Source organism: Pan paniscus, chromosome 4 (genome assembly GCF_029289425.2).
Source record: "Pan paniscus chromosome 4, NHGRI_mPanPan1-v2.0_pri, whole genome shotgun sequence".
NCBI classification, from domain to species: Eukaryota; Metazoa; Chordata; class Mammalia; order Primates; family Hominidae; genus Pan; species Pan paniscus.
This window is the reverse complement of record NC_073253.2, coordinates 42,305,437-42,324,840: the sequence shown is the minus strand read 5'-3', so window position 1 is coordinate 42,324,840 and position 19,404 is coordinate 42,305,437. Positions and strand designations below refer to the sequence as shown.

The 19,404-nt window shown below is 39.7% G+C and overlaps 2 protein-coding genes across 3 annotated transcripts in view; both read left to right on the top strand.

The window, feature by feature from the left end:
• FCHO2 (FCH and mu domain containing endocytic adaptor 2) overlaps positions 1 to 19,404 on the top strand; it is a 138,797-nt gene that overhangs the window by 38,571 nt on the left and 80,822 nt on the right. For both annotated transcript variants that reach the window (XM_055112318.2, XM_063604202.1), the window contains exon 6: positions 12,197 to 12,301. In XM_055112318.2, the coding sequence (XP_054968293.1) occupies positions 12,197 to 12,301 (105 nt within the window). The remainder of the gene's footprint in view (positions 1 to 12,196; positions 12,302 to 19,404) is intronic.
• Positions 2,933 to 4,055, top strand: LOC134730371 (CTD nuclear envelope phosphatase 1-like). The gene has a single exon (XM_063604203.1). The coding sequence runs from the start codon at positions 3,036 to 3,038 to the stop codon at positions 3,369 to 3,371; it is 336 nt and encodes a 111-aa protein (XP_063460273.1). The 5' UTR covers positions 2,933 to 3,035; the 3' UTR covers positions 3,372 to 4,055.

The window sequence follows — 19,404 nt, the reverse complement described above, 5'->3', positions numbered from 1 at the left end:
AACAAATTTACAAGAGAAAAACAACCCTATTAAAAAGTGGGCAAAGGACATGAACAGACACTTCTCAAAAGAAGACATATATGCAGCCAACAAGCATATGAAAAAAAGCTCAACATCACTGATGATCAGAGAAATGCAAATCAAAACCACAATGAGATACCATCTCACACTAGTCAGAATGACTATTATTAAAAAGTCAAATAACAGATGCTGGCAAGGTTGTGGAGAAAAGGGAATGCTTATACACTGTTGGTGGGAGTGTAAATTAATTCAGCCATTGTGGAAAGCAGTGTGTGGCGATTCTTCAAAGAGCTAAAAACAGAACTACCATTCACCCCAGCAGTCCCATTACTGGATATATCCCCAAAGGAATATAAATCGTTGTACCATAAAGACACATGCATGTGAATATTAATTGCAGCACTATTCACAATATCTAAATGCCCATCAGTGACATTTGATAAAGAAAATGTGGTACATATTCACTGTGGAATACTATGCAGCCATAAAAAAGAATGAGATTGTATCTTTTGTGGGAACATGGGTGGAGCTGGAGCCCATTATTCTTAGCAAACTAATGCAGGAACAGAAAACCAAATATTGCATGTTCTCACTTATAAGTGGGCACTAAACAATGAGAACACATAGAGAGGAACAACAGACACTGGGGCCTACTGGAGGGGAGAGGGTGGGGAGAAGGGAAGAAGGAGAGGATCAGAAAAAATACCTGTCAGTTACTGTGCTTATTACCTGGATGACGCATAAGCTGTGCACCACACCCCCGTGACACACAGTTTATCTATATAAGAAACCTTCACATGTTCCCCTGAACCTAAAATGAAAGTTAAAAAAAGGAAATGCTTTGTCAGTAAACAGAAAACTGAAAATAATTTGAAAGAAATAATCATAATACATATAAATGTATTGGACTCCTGGTGTGGTTTGTTTTCTGTTGCTTATGACAGAATACCTGAAACTGGGTAATTTTTTTTTTTTTTTTTGAGACAGAGTCTCACTCTGTTACCCAGGCTAGGGTGCAGTAGCGGCATCTCAGCTCACTGCAACCTCCGCCTCCCGAGTTCAAGCAATTCTGGTGACTCAGCCTCCCTAGTAGTTGGGATTACAGTCATGTGCCACCTCGCTTGGCTAATTTTTGTGTTTTTAGTAGAGATGGGGTTTCACCATGTTGGCCAGGCTGGTCTTGAACTCCTGACCTCAAGTGATCTGCCTGCCTTGGCCTCCCAAAGTGCTGGGTGTGAGCCACCATGCCTGGCTTGAAACTGGATAATTTATAAAGAAAGGAATTTATTTTTTACAGTTATGGAGGATGAGAAGGACGTCTGAGGTTGAGGGGCCACATCTAGTGAGAGCCTTCTTGCTTGTGGGGAGTCTGCCGAATTCTCAGAAGGTGCAGGACCTCATATGAGGGGGCTGAGTGTGTTTAGGTCTCTCTTTGCTCCTTATAAAGCTGTCAGTCCTATTTCCATGATAATCCATTGATTCATGAACCGATTAATACATTAATAGATTAATCTATTTATGAGGGCAGAGCCTTCATGACCGACTCATCTATTAAAGGTCCCACCTCTCAATACCGTCACATTGGGGATTAAGTTTCACAAGCATTCAAACCATAGCAGCTCCTCTAATCATAGATCAATTGTCAAATTGAAAAAAAAAGTCCTGTTGGCAAGGCATGGTGGCTCACACTTGTAATCCCAGCGCTTTGGGAGGCCAAGGTGGGTGGATCACCTGAGGTCAGGAATTCAAGACTAGCCTGGCCAACGTGGCAAAACCCCTTCTCTGCTAAAAAGACAAAAATCAGCCAGGCGTGGTAGCGGGCGCTTGTAATCCCAGCTACTCGGGAGGCTAAGGCAGGAGAATCACTTGAACCCGGGAGGTGGAGGTTGCAGTGAGCCAAGATCACACCACTGCAGTCCAGCCTGGGCAACAAGAACGAAACTCTGTCTCAAAAAAAAAAAAAAAAAAAAAAAATCCTGTTATGTATTTCATATAATGGGATACAATACAGTAGTTTAAATAAATATTACTCTTGCAAAGAAAAGGGGAAAGAATAGATTGAGTCTTGAAGCTAGGTGATGGATTCACGTTAAAAAAGAATGACATGTATTAACGTGAGTAAATGTAAAAAGCATAATATTGAGCAAGAAAAAGTTTCAAAAGGATGTGTAGAATTTGATGCCTTTTATATAACCTTTAATTCTCTGTAAAAACAGAAAAAAGCTATTGACTCTCTGCTTTCCCCCCTCCCTTCCCCCTTCATCCTTGCTCCCTCCCCCACTGTCCCCTTCCCCAATTAATCCTTCCCCTTCCCTCCTGGTCTCGGAGGACCCAATCCTAGCCCGACCTGTCTCGGCCCGCAACTTCCCCGAAGCTGTTGGTGCCACTCCCAGCCCATGTGGGCCCCCGCAGGCTGCCCACGCCTGTCCGCCAGCTCCCCGTTCCGCTGGGCTTTCCAAAACTTCGCCAGGGGTGACTTTCTGAGCCGCTTGCTCCATACCCCTCTCTGCAGCCTCTCCTGCCACTTAGGGCTGCCGTTACCCCTCCCGGCAACGGGGGGCTGGCGGAGCTGTGCCACGGGGGCCCCCGGGGCCGTCAGAGCAGGCAGTGCCAGGGTCATCAGGATGATGCGGACGCGGTGTCTGCTGGGGCTGCGCACGTTCGTGGCCTTCGCCGCCAAGCTCTGGAGCTTCTCCGCCCTTTTGCGGTGGCAGATCTGCATGGTAATTCAGCACCAAACTGTTCGATATGATATCATCCCCTTATCTTCTTGTCCTGGAATCAGCTAGGTGAAGAGGAAGATCATGGTGCTGGATCCGGATGAGACACTTATTCACTCCCACCATGATGGGGTCCTGAGGCTCACAGTCTGGCCTGGAACGCCTCCTGACTTCATCCTCAAGGTGGTAATAGACAAACATCCTGTCCGTTTCTTTGTACATTAGAGGCCCCATGTGGATTTCTTTTTGGAAGTCGTGAGCGAGTGGTGGGAGCTGGTGGTGTTTATAGCAAGCATGGAGATCTATGGCTCTTCTGTGGCAGATAAACTGGACAATAGCAGAAGCATTCTTAAGACGAGATACTACGGACAGCACTGCACTTTGGAGTTGGGCAGCTACATCAAGGACCTCTCTTTGGTCCACAGTGACCTCTCCAGCATTGTGATCCTGGCTAACTCTCCAGGGGTTTACAGGAGCCATCCAGACAAGGCCATCACCATCAAATCCTGGTTCAGTGACCCCAGTGACACAACCCTTCTCAACCTGCTCCCGATGCTGGATGCCCTCAGGTTCACCGCTGATGTTCGTTCTGTGCTGAGCCACAACCTTCACCAGTATAGGTTCTGGTGACAGCTGCTCCCCCTTCACCTGAGTTGGGGTTGAGGGGAAAGGGAGGGCGAGCCCTTGGGATACCGTTTGATGCCCTGTCCAATGTGAGGACTGCCTGGGCAGGGTCTGCCCCTCCAACCCCTCTCTGCCCTGGAAGCCCTACACTCCACTTGGAGTCTGGATGGACGCATGGGCCTGGGGCCCTGAAGCAGCCTCACTCTAACTTCGTGTTCACACTCCATGTGTGAATGGAGTTCAGTCTGGGAGACAGGCAGAGGCCTAGGAGAACTAAAACAGTGTTTGTGGTGGAGCGGCAGGACCCGCCAGAGCCACAGATATACGGTGATCCAGGAGGCTCAAAGAGAAGCCAAGTCAGCTTTGTTGTGATTTGATTTTTTTTTTTCTAAACTCTTGTACAAAACTGAAAAAAAAAATGCTATCTATATACAGGTAAAGTATTAGGGACATGTATGGGGACAGTAAACAATAAGCACATGATGGAAATTACTTGTGATGAGAATGTAAGGGGAATGGGACAGGAGCTGACCTTATTCAAAATAAAATAATTACTTTAAAAAATGTGGTCAGGCGCGGTGGCTCACACCTGTAATCCCAGCACTTTGGGAGGCTGAGGTGGGTGGATCACGAGGTCAGGAGATCGAGACCATCCTGGCTAACACGGTGAAACCCCGTCTCTACTAAAAATACAACAAATTAGCCAGGCGTGGTGGCGGGCGCCTGTAGTCCCAGCTACTCTGGAGGCTGAGGCAGGAGAATGGCGTGAACCTGGGAGGCAGAGCTTGCAGTGAGCCGAGATCGAGCCACTGCACTCCAGTCTGGGCAACAGAGCGAAACTCCGTCTCAAAAAAGAAAAAAAAAAATGTAAGTCACAGGAGCAGTTTACTCTTGGTAGATACTATAACATTCATGCCCAACAGTGAATTGGTGTGGGTTTCATATCATTAATGCAAATGTCTATGATCTAAATTAGTTAAAACTATCCAGAGGGTTAAAGTACTGCTGGGTTAAATACCGTTGTCTTCTTTTTTGTGAACCCCAGTGGGCTCACCATAGTACCTAGTATGCCGTGACCACTCAAAAAATATATGATGACTAGCGATTACACATAAATAAATGATTCTGAGTCTTTTCATGTAAACCAAAACAAGTTTAATATAATGATTTAGATGCAATTAAAGGATTTTTTTTTTTTTTTGTCTAGAGATGAGGTCTCACTGTGTCACCCAGGCTGGAGTGCAGTGGTGGTATGATCATAGCTCACTGCAGCCTGGAACTGCTGGGTGCAAGCGATCACCTCACTGCCTCAGCCTCTCGAATAGCTGGGATCACAGGTGTGAATCATCAGGCCCGGCTCATGATTTCTTTTTTATTAAAATATTGAGCAAGAGTGGAGCATGTAGTTGTGTCCAAGGGTTGTGAGTTGGCTAAAATTCACCCTGTGCTTCACAGGGATGGACTTCAGTGGGATGGACTACTCAGAGGAAGGGGTGCTTTTTTCTAATTGGTCTCCTCAGAGGTGGCATCTCTGCTTGTGATATTAGATATTGTTAGTGGGTTCTCTGATTTGTAATATATTTTAATCCAAGTCAGTTATTTTGGCCTATCATAAGGTTTTTATTAACAAGAATGTAGATTTTTTTTAGAAGTCATAGGTCTTTGAATAATTTTTTTGTGACTTAAAAATGTAAATACTATAGGTGTTATAACATAATTTGGTTATCTCATTCACTCATTCACAGGCCTTTTTTTTTTTTTTTTTTTTTTTAAGATGGAGTCTCGCTCTGTTACCCAGGCTGGAGTGCAGTGGCACGATCTTGGCTCACTGCAATCTCTGCCTCCTGGATTCAAGCGATTCTCTTGCCTCAGCCTCCCAAGTACCTGGGATTACAGGCATGCGTCACCACGCCCAGCTAATTTTTGTATTTTTAGTAGAGATGGGATTTCACCTTGTTGGCCAGCCTGATCTTGAACTCCTGACCTCAGGTGATATGCCCGTCTCAGCCTTCCAAAGTCTGAGATCACAGGTGTGAGCCACCACACCCAACCACAAGCCTTCATTTTTATAAAACACCACTTAGTAGGTACTCATGTTTGTGGACTATTGACTAAGTACTTATTTTATATGTATATACTGGCTTCATGGATTGTACTATAAAAGTCATAGGCACTTAAAATGTTTTTGGTAGTATATTAATTTATAATGCTAAGGAAATGAATAAAACTTAGATTTGTTTTATTATCATAGGTAATGTATTAAAGCCACTCTTGCTTATGAGAAGAAATGTAGCTATTACTTTTAAAGCACAGTTTCCTCTTAAGAACAAATGCTCCAGCTTCCCTTTTATTTTAATTAATTAGTGAATTAATTAACTAGTGAATTAATTTTTCAAGACAGGGTCTCCCTCTGTTTTCCAGGCTGGAGTGCATTGGCACAATCACGGCTCACTGTAACCTTGAACTCCCAGACTTAAGCAATCCTTCACCTCAGCTTCCAGAGTAGCTGGGACTACAGGCATGTGCCACCATGCACAGCCAATTAAAAAAAAAATGTTGTAGGCCAGGCACGGTGGCTCATGCCTGTAATCCCAGCACTTAGAGAGGCCGAGGCAGGTGGATTACCTGATGTCAGCAGTTTGAGACCAGCCTGGCCAACGTAGTGAAACCCTGTCTCTACTAAAATACAAAATTAGCCGAGTATGGTGGTGTGTACCTATAATCCCAGCTACTCAGGAGGCTGAGGCAGGAGAATCTCTTGAACTGGGGGGGTGGAGGTTGCAGTGAACAAAGATCACGCCACTGCATTCCAGCCTGGGCAACAAGAGTGAAACTCAGTCTCAAAAAAAAAAAAAAAAAAAAAGGCTGGGGGCAGTGGCTCACGCCTGTAATCCCAGCACTTTAGGAGGCCAAAGCGGGTGGATCACCTGAGATTGGGAGTTTGAGACCAGCCTGACCAACATGGAGAAACCCCATTTCTGCTAAAAATACAAAATTAGCCAGGCGTGGTGGTACATGCCTGTAATCCCAGCTACTCGGGAGGCTGAGGCAGGAGAATCTCTTGAACCCAGGAGGCAGAGGTTGTGGTGAGCCGAGATTGTGGCATTGCACTCCAGTCTGGGCAACAAGAGTGAAACGCTGTCTCAATAAAAAAAAAAAAAATTGTAAACACAAGGTCTCATGTTGCACAGGCTGGTCTCAAATTCCTAGTCTCAAGCCATCTTCCTGCTTCGGCTTCCCAAAGTGGTGGGATTACAGGCATGAGCCACCACACCTGGCCCAACTTCCCTTTTAATAATGACTATAAAGATTGTCACTTTTTTATGATGAGGCCATTCAGTTTCTATAATTCTACCTTAAGAATTTATAGCATTCCTAACTAAGCATAATATGTTATTTAGAAAGTTGTTTTGACTTAATAATTTAGTATTGTGTAGCTGTTTCTTATGAAAGATGTTTCTTGCTTTCAGAAAATATACATGTTTCTGGTGGGGCATGGTGGCTCATGCCTGTAATCCCAGTGCTTTGGGAGGCCAGGGTGGAGGGATAACTTGAGGCTGGGAGTTTGGGACCAGCCTGGGCAACGTAGGGAGACCCCATCTCTACAAAAAGTTTTTAAAAAAATTAGTCAGTGTGAGATCGCGCCATTGCATTCCGGCCCAGGCCTACAAGAGCAAGACTGGTGGCACATACCTGTAGTCCTAACTACTCAGGAGGCTGAGGCAGGAGGGAGGATTGCTTGAGGCCAGGAGGTTGAGGCTGCAGTGAGCCATGATTGCACCACTGCACTACAGCCCAGATGACAGAGCGAGATCCTGTCTCAAAAAAAAAAAAAAAAAAAAGAAATGAAAAGAAATTTATTAGTTAGTGCTTCTCTTGTCAGTTTTCTAAGATGCTTCTCTATTTCTTTTTTCTTTCGTTTTTTTTCTCCCTATCATCTTGTATTAAAGATGCTTCTTAAAGTTGATTTGTAATTTCCTTAAGATTCTGACTCTGGCATATCAATTTTACCTTTCAAGAGTGAGAGCTAGGCTGGGCATGGTGGTGGCTTATGCTGGTAATCCCAGCACTTTGGGAGGCCAAGGCAGGAGCCCAGGAGTTCAAAACCAGCCTGGGCAACACAGTGAGAGCCCATCTCTACAAAAAAAGAAAAAAAATTAGCCAGGCATAGTGGCACGTGCCTATGGTCCTAGGTACTTGGGAGGCTAAAGTACTTGAGCCCAGTAGTTTGAGGCTACACTCTAGCCTGGGTGACAGAGTGATAACCTGCCTCAAAAAAAAAAAAAAAAAAAAAAGAGCTGATTGGAAAAATATAAGTCAGAACTTAAAAAGAGTACCTTCTTTCTTCATGCTTTCAAATAAGATAAATAAAATTTTATAATTTCCTGATATCAGAGGGTACGCTTCATAAAACTTCTTTGTTTAGAATTTTGATTTAGATCCAGCCGTTAACCTTTGAGATAAAGATAATAGTTTTATAGCCAGAAGTAGTGAACAAATAAGTGCTGAATGTATAGACCAGGATTTATAGTGAGAATATCATGAGAGGAAAAAAAGAAATTTATGAAAATATGCTGGTGTAAAAGCCTTAACGGTTTTATCCCTCTTGACTCAGTAGAGATTTGAGTAGCAAAATTAGTTAGAATTCTAGAGACTACGTGAGTATAGGAAGATGAAATGATTCAGGATCTTCCCTCCATCTCTTAAAGGCCTATAATGTTTGATGCATAGTGTTATAAAATAATTTCTTTGTTTATACTTTAGAAATACATGTCTTTTATAAGTAGTAATGTTCCTCCATGTAGTCATCCTTTATTTCTATTAGGTTATAAATTTCTTGTTAGTGAGAAGCTATCATTGCATTGTCCATAACACAGCATATATATTTACTTGGAAAATAATCATAGCAAAATATTATTTGAATTCTTCCACTTCATTAATATAATAAAATTAGTTTGAGTTTATTTTAGCTATAGGCTTTAGAATAGATGCTTACTTTTAAAAATGATTTATTCAAATATTTTTCTGATTTGCCATTATATCATGAAGTGATAATTTGCATGCAACAGTAAATAAATGTTTAGTTCCTAGCCTATCACTACGCTGGGAACTATGAATGTTTTTAAGGCTAAATACATGTTATTGTTTCTGTCTTCAAGAAGCTTTCTTTTTCTTGGAGAGCCAAGACATATTAAATAGTACAGAACAAGAAGTTAGAGAGAGGGTTGAATGGTAAGTTGAGAAGGTGTGGTATCTTATTTTGTACACAGTCTATAAAAAGAAAACCTGCTAGGTGTTTGTCTCAAAAGAAATTGCTTTTAAAATAAATTTTTTTTTAAAAAGTAATTTATTTCACACAATCTTTCCCGTTTTATTTTTATGGTATTTGTTTTTTTGTTTTTTGAGTCAGGGTCTCTGTTGTCTGGGCTGGAGTGTGGTGGTATTATCATAGCTCACTGCAGCCTTGAACTCTTGGGCTCAAGTGATTCCACCTCAGCTTCTTGAGTAGCTGGGACCACAGGTGTGTGCCACTGTGCCTGGATAATTTATTTTATTTTATTTTATTTTTGGAGAATGGGGTCTTGCCATATTGCCCAGGCAGGTCTCGAACTCCTGGACTCAAACTATTCTCTGCCTCTGCCTCCCTAAGAGCTGGGGTTATAGGCATGAGCCACTGCACCTGGCTTATTTTTTAAAATTTTTTATTGTATTTCATTTTTTAAAAATTTTTGTAGAGACAGGGTCTCACTTTGTTGCCCAGTCTGGTCTTGAACTCCTAGCCTCAGGTGATTCCTCCTGCCTTGGCCTCCCAAAGTGCTGGGCTTATAGGCATGTGCCACCATGCCCGCCCAGTAAATTACTTGTAAAAGTGTATGCACAGTCATTATAATTAGGTATTTTTGGAATTTTCCAGTTTTATGGGTCTCCTTTTGACTTGTAAATATCTGTATTAGGAATGATCACAACTTGTCTTTATCAATAGCTGGCATATAAATTATTAAGCAATAATTTAATGAGCAGCAGAGAAAAAGAAAAAAGTAGGTATCAGGATGAGGTATTAGGAACAAGCAAAGAAGGGGCTTTCAGTAGGGTTACATCATTATGCTAGGCTGTGTCATTAAAAATCACTCTGAAGGCCCAGTGCGGTGGCTCATGCCTGTAATCCCAGCACTTTGGGAGGCCTAGGCGTGTGGATCATTTGAGTTCAGGAGTTCGAGATCAGCTTGGCCAACATGGTGAGTGAGACCCCATCTCTACTAAAAATACAAAAATTAGCTGGGCGTGGTGGCTTGCACCTGTAATTCCAGCTACTTGGGAGACCGAGGCAGGAGAAGCGCTTGAATCCGGGAGGCGGAGGCTGCAGTGAGCCAAGATTGCACCATTGCACTCCAGCCTGGGCCACAGAGTGAGACTCCATCTCAAAAAAAAAAAAAAAAAAAAAAAAAAAAAATTCACTCTGAAGGACTGTAGGTTGTTTGATTGCTCTTATACTCGCTGAAAATACAGGTATTAGAAGAACAAACTAAAATTTATTTGCATAAAAAAAATCCAAAAGGAAACCCAGATTAAGCATGCCATTATAATTGTTTTTAAAATAAATTCTAGCAAACTTGGTTATCTGGGTTTCTTGCGAAGGTACTTGGTAAACTCTATCCATTTCATTTAGCTGTTACGTATTTGAACAGGGTCAGGATATTAGAGGATTCCAGTAACTGGTATAAAATAATGTCAGCTGTGTGGAACTGGGAGAAGAGTAAAACAAAAAAAATCTATAGGAGCAAACTAGAAAATTGTTACGGGTTTTAGTCACTTTCGCTAGGGATAGACAGCTCAATACAACTCAGTAACTCGGATATATCCTTTTATTACAGCAAAATATGATGATGTATTTTCTTGATGATATTTCTTGTTAGAAACCATAATAAAAGCAGGCACTATTTATTTTTAAATTTAACTGTATGCCAGACCCTATTCCAAGCATTTTGTATAACTACATTTCATTACTACTACAGCTTTTTTTAAAAAAAAGGTGATATTGTTTCCTTTTTAGTAATGAGAGAACTGTATAAATTTCTAAGACAAGGTCAGATGGGTAGTGCAGTGCTGAGATTTCACTTTCCTTGGTTTCAGTTACCTACTGTCCAGTACAGTAGAATATTTAGAGAGAGAGAGACCGTATTCACATATGATGTTATTACAGTATGTTGTTATAATTGTTATATTTTATTAGTTGTTGTTAATCTCTTACTGTGCCTAATTTATAAATTAAACTTTATCATAGTTATGTATGTATAGGAAAAAACATAGTATATAATACAGAGTCTGTACCATCCATGGCTTCAGACATCTACTGGGATCTTAGAATGTATTCCCCATGGATAAAGGGGCAGTAGTGTAAACGGTAGAGCCAGAATTTCAGTTGAATTTCTTCTGGCTCCAAAATCAGCTTTGTTTATGTTCCATGGTAAAGTGGCATCCTATATTCTTTAAGAAGGCAGGAAAGTACATAACATATATACTTAATATAGTATAAACAGTTACATTTTAGAGAGAGTACAGAGTTGCTTGTTTAGGGAGTAGGACTATATGTACCTCTTACCAAACCCAAACCTCAGGGTAAACCCAGTTTTCTCTTTGTAGTTTTTTGTTTTTAGATTCCTGATCATGGCTAAAGATAATTACATATTGGTACTGATCGGCTTTAAACAAATTAAGTGTTTTACAGCTTTCCTTGGACTTCAGTGGCACTTAGCAACACTTTTATTCATCTAGTCATGAGCTCTTGCATCCTCCACAATTATGGTTTGAAACTTTTTTTGTTCTCCTTAAGCTCCCAACCTACCCTACTGTTTCTCACTCATACCAGACCCATCTGTTACCTCGTCAAGAAAATGGGGATTTTTATATCTTGAAATCCTATAGCTTGTCTTTCTTTGATCTCCTTTAAACTCTTTTTTAGTCCAACCACATCACTCCATCTTCCTGTATCCAAGTTGATCAGGCCTTTGAGAATATTAAGCTTCTTGATAGCTGTGTATCTGCTTCAACCTACAAACTACACATAATCTTTTCCTTTCTCAAATGCCTATCTTCTTATAATTTACCTTAACTTCTGTGGCTGTGTTACTTTATTGCAATTTCTGTTTATGTATAGGTTGTACAGTACTGCTTAATATGTTTTTTTAATTAAATAAGTAACTTATAAAACCAGAACTATACTATTATGGTAACAGTTTCGTTTTTTAAGTCTTGAAAAAATAGGCAAAGATTAAAAACAAGTTTCTGTATTTGCTGGAGCATAATGGAAGCTGAGAAACATCAAGGAAACCAGCCTTCACAACTTTCGAGATAGGTTTATAGTTTATAGATAGGTTTAATCAGACATTGAATGAAATATATGTATGCTGTGGTGGAGGAAAATTCACAGCTGCGAAAAGGAGTGTCAAGCACGTTCTGGTGGTATTGTGACATTTTTGTATATTGTCTGGAAGTTTCTCTCCAACAGTGTGTTAACATATCTTAGTAACACTGTAGCATTATAATGTAATTATGCAATCTTAGTCTGGGATTTAAAATGAGAGTATTTTAACTTTTCAAAGCACATTCCATCAAACAGAAAAGAGAATCAGTGTTTACTTCCTGACTTCTTGGCTGACTGTAACAACAACAATAAAAAAAGACTAAAGAGGGCCTCACAACAAGTATCAAAGTAGTTGTATGTCATATTGAACTCTTAAAATGTATTTTAATTTGTTATTCATATTAACTTACATTAGGAAAGAAAAAAGGTCAATGCACAGTTAAAAGTTTTTTTTTTTATTTTATTACAGGCAGCTGTTAAATCTAAGAAAGCTACAGATACCTATAAACTCTATGTGGAAAAATACGCATTAGCAAAAGCTGATTTCGAACAGAAAATGACAGAAACAGCTCAGGTTGGTATTTTAAGGCTTCAGATTGAAAACAGGGCATTTATATTTGTGTATATTGATTAATTTTTCTCTCTATATAATTTTTTAGTGTTGGAAGTTTTAAAATGCACAATCTCAATTTGTTAATGATGCTGTTTTAAAAATACATGTCGCGTTTTGGAGATTGAGGACCAAGATGCAATAATTATAATGTCATAAGGAATTATACAGGTAGATCAGAAGAGCCTGTTTAAAGGTAATTGGGGAAACTGAGGGCATTGGTACATGATGAAGACAGTGCTTAAGAAGCATTAATAAGAAAACTGGAAGTGACTTAGTAATGAGGCTACGGCAGTCAATACAACCCAAAAAATCCCTGGTCTCAAAGAACTTACATATTAGTGAGGGAAGACAGACACAAATGTCTGCCATCCATTAGCTTGGGATAAATTATATTTGGTGTAGTGTTCTCAGAACCTTAATTAAAGGCCTCGTTTAAGGTGGCTGCCTTTTAGGAATCATACCTGACATTTCCACTCTCCGCTGCCCCTGCTTCTTGTCCTTTTCCTTGTTTTATTTTCCTGCTTAGCACCTATCGTGATCTTACATACCAAGAATTTTATTCCTGTATCAGTCAGGTCAGAGTAAGTATGCTGTGGTGACACAAGGCCCCAGAAATCTCAGTGGCTTACAATATCAAGGGTTTATTACTTTCTCATGCTGCGTGTTCATTATGGGTTGGCTGCAGCTGTTTTACATCGTCTTCACTGTAGTCCTGAGGCTGGTGGATGAACTCCTTTTTGGAATGTTCTTAGTTATGTCTAAGGGGCCAGAAACATAGTGAAGCACATGAGTTCTTTTACCTATATTTTTTGTCTGTTTTTCTCCACTAAAATTTAAGTTTATGAGAGCAAGGATGGATTTGTTTTGTTTACTGCTATATCCTCAGCTTTTAGAATAGTTCCCAGATCATATTAGGCACTCAGTTAATATGAAAGAAGGACTTTGTGAATCTGAATTTTTGGACTCTATGTCCTCATTATGTCTTCCCACTTGAAGTAGTGAACAGCTCATATCTTAGAAAGCGAAGTCTTGCATACTTGTGTGCATGTATGTGCATATCCATCTTCCTACAATGGCATAGACTCTGTTAGGTGCTGGTGTGTATACAGTACATCTGTAAATAAGACAAATATCTCCGTGCTTGAGATGGTGTTTACAGTATAGAGGAGGGAGGCAGACATTAAATACATGCTTAAATATAAAGTTATAAATTATTATAAGTATTGCAAAGGAAAATAATAGGCTTCCATGAGATAGAATAATAGCAGTGACTTAATTTGGATTAGGGAGTCAGGAAAGGCCTTTTAAGATAAGTGATGTTTAAAACTGGAACTTGAAGAGTGAGTAAGAAATTAATAGGGCAAGAGCGTTACAGGCTTTGGGGATCATGAGTATGAAGGCCCAGAGGGTATAAAAGAACTTACATTCTGGAAAGTAAAAAATGCTTACTAAACCTGAGTAAGGGAAAATGGTAGTGAGAAATGAAGTTGAATTGATACACAAGGACTAGGTTACATTAGGTTGGTGCAAAAGTAATTGCAGTTTTTGCCATTACTTTTAATGGCAAAAGAATTTAGGTTTTCTTCTAAGAGCAGCTAGAAGCCGCCTAAGGGTTTTAGGCAGGGATGTGACATGATCTGATCTACATTTAAAGATAATTCTGGCAGTTTTGGGAAGAATTGATTAGAGTATGTCTAAAGGAGAATCAAGAGTCCAGTTTGAAAGTCAGTATAGTAGTCAGGTGAGAAGGATGAGGGCCAGCGTAGTGGTCTTGGAGAAGGAGAGAAGTGAATGCATTGGAGATGGCAGGGATAGGATGGGTTGAGGAATTCTTCGGAAGATCAGGATCCCTTCCAGGTTTTAGCTTGTTAAATCTATGTGGAGAGAGATGAATGGGGAAGATTAGATGAAGAACTGTTAGTTTGATGGAAGGAAGGGATCAGATGTTCAATTTTGAACATGTTAATTTTAAGACGCCTATGAGATACATAATTGGTGACATCAGGAGGGCAGTTTTGGAGGAGCCAAGTAATCTGGGCTGGACATAATGTCCACAGTTCCTTATCCACAATTCTGAATCCGAAGAGCTCTGAAAACCAAGTATTTTTTTTTCTGTGATTTATTTGACAACAAAACTTGACTTGAACCGTTATGAGGCTATCTATAGTCTTTATCCTACGTATATTTTCCTTTAGAAATATTAATGTGTTTGATAAACAGATGCCACTACAGATCCTGCTAGTAGTATTATGAATGAGGTATATGGCATTCTAAATAATACTATATATCTTTATTTAAAAAACAAGGGAAGAAAAGGAATTCCAAAACTCGCCTGGTCCCAAAAGTTTTGAATAAGGATTATCAGACCATATAAAATAGGGTGTTGTCAGTACACAGAGCCATGATGACATCACTTTTAGAGTGTGGGGAAGAAAGGGCCTCAGGGCCAAGCTCTGAGAGACTCATTATTGAGATTTTAATAGAGGAAGCCAAAGAAGAAAGAAGAAAACTGGAAGTGTAATGTCATGGTAGCTGGAAAAAGAAGCTTCAAGAAAGAAGGGTTTAGGTAGTTGTCTTAAATAAGCCTTCAAGTCTAGTGAGATAGAAAGTTGCAATTTCTGTAGCAACTGAGGTCATTGCAGACTTCAGCAAGTGCTGTTATGTCTTTTAAATCATTAGGAGCACACATTTATAAGGCAGTTATTGTTGATATGTTAATTTCACATTAAATGGTTAGTCTTTATCAGCTAAGCATTTGCCGTTTCATTAATTTTTAAAATTGGAATAAATAGAGTTTGCTATAGTCAGAGTTTTTTGTTTGTTGATGTTACTTTATAAAAAAGAACGTTCAGCACATCTTTCCATTTCCTTTTCATGTTCTGCTTCCTCATTACATTTTTTTTCAAAATGGCATTTTAATTGTTCATCCTGCCTTTCTGGTTTTTTTGTTTGTTTTTTTATTGTTTTTTGAGACAGGGTCTCACTCTGTCAACCAGGCTCGAGTGCAATGGCACGATCTTGGCTTACTGCAGCCTTTTTGCCTCCCAGGCTAGTGACCTTCCCACCTCAGCCTCCTGAGTAACTGGGACTGCAGGTGTGCACCATCATGTCCAGCTAATTTTTGTATTTTTAGTAGAGACAGGGTTTCACCATGTTGCCCAGGGTGGTCTTGAACTCTTGGGCTCAAGTGATCTGTCCAACTCGGCCTCCCAAAATGCTGGCTGGGATCACAGGCACCGTGCCAGCCCATTCTGCCCTTTTTAAGATGGGAACATTAATTTATTTGAGCAAATGTGTGACCATGCTGCTTTTAAATAAAGATGATGGCATACTTTACTAATGTATGTGTATTTGTTCTTTCTCAAGATCTTAGAGATCTCTGTTTCTGTCTCACCCTCTCTTTCTGTCATACTCTACAGCTGCAGAATAGGTTAATTATTGTTTCTTCATAGAGAATAGACTTTAATTTGGGTTAGTTTAGAAGGGAAAGTAATCCTTTTACTTCTCCACTTAACTGTTTTTCCAGGCCAGCTGGGTTGACCAGTCTCAGTGGGAAAGAAAGAACCTGACAGTATAGTGAGAATCAAATTTGGGTGGTAGGACCTATATTTACTAGTGGGAGAAGATCATTGAGTCTCTAGGGTGAAAGAGGTTAGAATTTAGAGTATTTGTGATTTAAGTTTTTAAAATTTAGGTTTAGAATAAAAATGATTGAAATTGTGACTTTTTATGCTCATGCTTTTACCACTATTAATTAATGAGACACTTGAAATAGAATATGGAGATTTTGTTTACTTTAAAGCAGTGAGATGGCTAGTTTATGGAAACTTTGAGATTTGTTAAGCAGTACCCTCAGATTAAAGATTATTAGGATTAGCGTACTTTTATATATCTTTAGTGGCTGAGAAGATAGGGTAGCCCTGTGTCGCTTAACAACAGGGATACACTTTAAGAAATGTCGTTAGGCAATTTTGTCATTGTGTGAACATCATAAAATGTACTTATGCATGGCTAGGCATGGTGGCTCACGCCTGTAATCCCAGCACTTTTGGAGGCTGAGGCGGGCAGATCACCTGAAGTCAGGAGTTCAAGACTAGACTTGCTAATATGTTGAAACCCTGTCTCTACTAAAAATACAAAACTTAGCCAGGCGTGGTGGTGCACCCCTATAATCCCAGTTATTTGGGAGGCTAAGGCACCAGAATTGCTTGAAATGGGAAGCAGAGGTTGTGGTGAGCCGAGATTGTGCCACTGCACTCCAGCCTGGGTGACAGAGTGAGACTCTGTCTCAAAAAAAAAAAAAAAAAAAAGAGAGAGAGAGAATGTACTTACTTACACATACCTAGATGGTGTAGACTGCTACAGACCTGGCTATATGGTTTAGTCTGTTGCTTCTAAGCTACAAACCTGTACAGCCTGTTACTGTACTGAATACTGTAGGCAATTATAACAAAATGGTATTTGTGTCTTTAAACATATAAAAGATATAGTAAAAATCAGTATAAAAGATTAAAAATGCTGCATCTGAGTAGAACACTTATGTTGAATGGAGATTGCAGGACTGGAAGTTGCTCTGGTTGAGTTAGTGAATGAGTAGTGAGTAAATGTGAAGGCCTAGGACATTACTGTACACTACTGTAGATTTTATAAGCACTGTAGATTTAGGTTACATTAAATTTTATTAAAAATTGTTTTCTTCCTTCAATAATAAATTAACCTTAGCTTATTGTAACTTCTTTAGAAACTTAAAAAAATTTTAAACATTTTGACTCTTTTGTGATGACATCTTAAAGTAGAAACACATTGTACAGTTGTACAATAGTATTTTCTTTATATCCTTACTCGATCGGCTTTTTTTCTGTTTTAAAATTTTTATTTTTTTTTAACTTTTTAAATCTTTTTCCTAAAAACTAAGACACAAACGCACACAGTAAACATGCGCCTACATAGGCTTAGTATCATTAGGATTGCTCTTTTATCTCCACATCTTGTACTACTGGAAGGTCTTCAGGGGCAGTAGCATGCATAGAACTATCATCTCTGGCTGGACTTGGTGGCTCACACTTGTAATCCCAGCACTTTGGGAGGGCGAGGTGGGCAGATCACTTGAGGTCAGGAGTTTGAGACCAGCCTGGCCAACATGATGGAACCTCATCTTTAATAAAAATACAGAAATTAGCTGGGCGTGGTGGTACGCGCTTGTAATCCTAGCTGCGTGGGAGGCTCAGGCATGAAATCACTTGAACCCGAGAGGTGGTGGTTGCAGTGAGCTGAGATTGCACCACTGCCCTCCAGCCTGGGCAACAGAGCGAGACTCCATCTCAGGAAAAAAAAAAAGTATCGCCTATGGTAACAAAGCCTTCTAGAATACCTCCTGAAGGACCTGCTGGAGGCTGTTTTACAGTTATTGTTTTTTCTAATAAGTAGAAGGATTACACTCTAATAATAAAAAGTGTAGTTTAGTAAATACATTTACCAGTAACATCATTTATTATCAAGTATTATGTGCTGTATATTATGTGCTATGCGGTACTTTTATGTGACAGGCAGCACAGTAGGTTTGTTTGTATCAGCATCACCACAAATGTGAGTAATGCGTTGCACTACGTTATGGCAGCTATGATGTCACTAGGCAATAGAAAGTTTTCATATCTATTATAATCTTCTGGTACCACTGTCATATATGGCATTAGTTGTTGACAGAAATGTCATTATGTGGCTTATGACTATACTTTTAAAAATGTAACAGGCTGGGTTCGGTGGCTCACGCCTGTAATCCCAGCGCTTTGGGAGGCCGCGGCAGGTGGATCACGAGGTCAAGAGATTGAGACTATACTGGCCAATGTGGTGAAACTCTGTCTACTAAAAATACAAAAATTAGCTGGGCGTGGTGGCACATGCCTGTAGTCCCAGCTACTCGGGAGCCTGAGGCAGGAGAGTTGCTTGAACCCATGAGGCAGAGGTTGCAGTGAGCCGAGATCGCGCCACTGCACTCCAGCCTGGCGACAGAGCGAGACTCCGTCTCAAAAAAAAAAAAAAAAAAAAAAAAATTAATGTAACAATACATGGGAACACAGTGAATTTGAAGTTGCAGGGAGTAAAGTGCCTATCTAATTTGTTCAGGAAAGTTCGTTTATGTATACTCAAGCATTTGAGACTATATCCATTTCCCATTGCTGAATTACTCTGAGCTTAGTAGTCACTAATTTTGAGGAATTGTGATAGTTAGCAGTGTGCCCCTACCCCCAAAACCCCACAGTTTCAAAATTGCATCTGAATCATGCCTTGAGTTTCTCTGTGGATTTATATTTTAAGATATTTCTAAATAAATAAAGATCTGCCTTGTTGAGTGTAGCTTTTTCAAAAGGGAATGAAGACAGTTTCCTCGGAATTAAGGGTCATTCAAATGAAATTAATGGCTACCTGTCTGAGAAAATATCTTGTTTATTAAATTGCTGAAATTTAAGTTAAGGGCCATCCTTCTACTAAATGCTCCTCAGTTCTTGATCCTCAGTTCTTGAGAGTAATTCAGGATCTTGAAATACTGGTACTGTATTCTCATTGACTTGGTCAAAATTAATCAATGACAAGTATTCCATTTTAACTCTGCCATTCCTCATAAATCAAATTGATTCAAGTTTTTGGGCTGTTGCAATACTGTCGAAACTGTAATTTCACCATTCTGGATTTTTTTTTTTTTAGAGGTTCTTACCATTTACACATTAGATATCATTTGGTGATTTCTGGTCACCAAAGTGACTGAAGAAATTTAGACATTAAATATAGGGTCAGGGAATTAAATTTGATAAACTAACAAGAGAAAAATAGTAAGGCTTAGGCCCATTCCTTAGAACTGATTTAATTTGGCAAAAAATAGATAACCAGGTTTGTACAATAGAAATGACAAATGTATTTTGTTTGAAAATGGGTAGCTCAGCATTTCCCAAAGCCTGTTTTGAAGACTATTATTGCTCTGTGAGATATTAATAGATGTTCAGGGAAGAAGAAAAACAAAAGTGTTGTAAGGTCAAAGAAATTTAGAAAATGCCGGGTTAAGCAAAGTG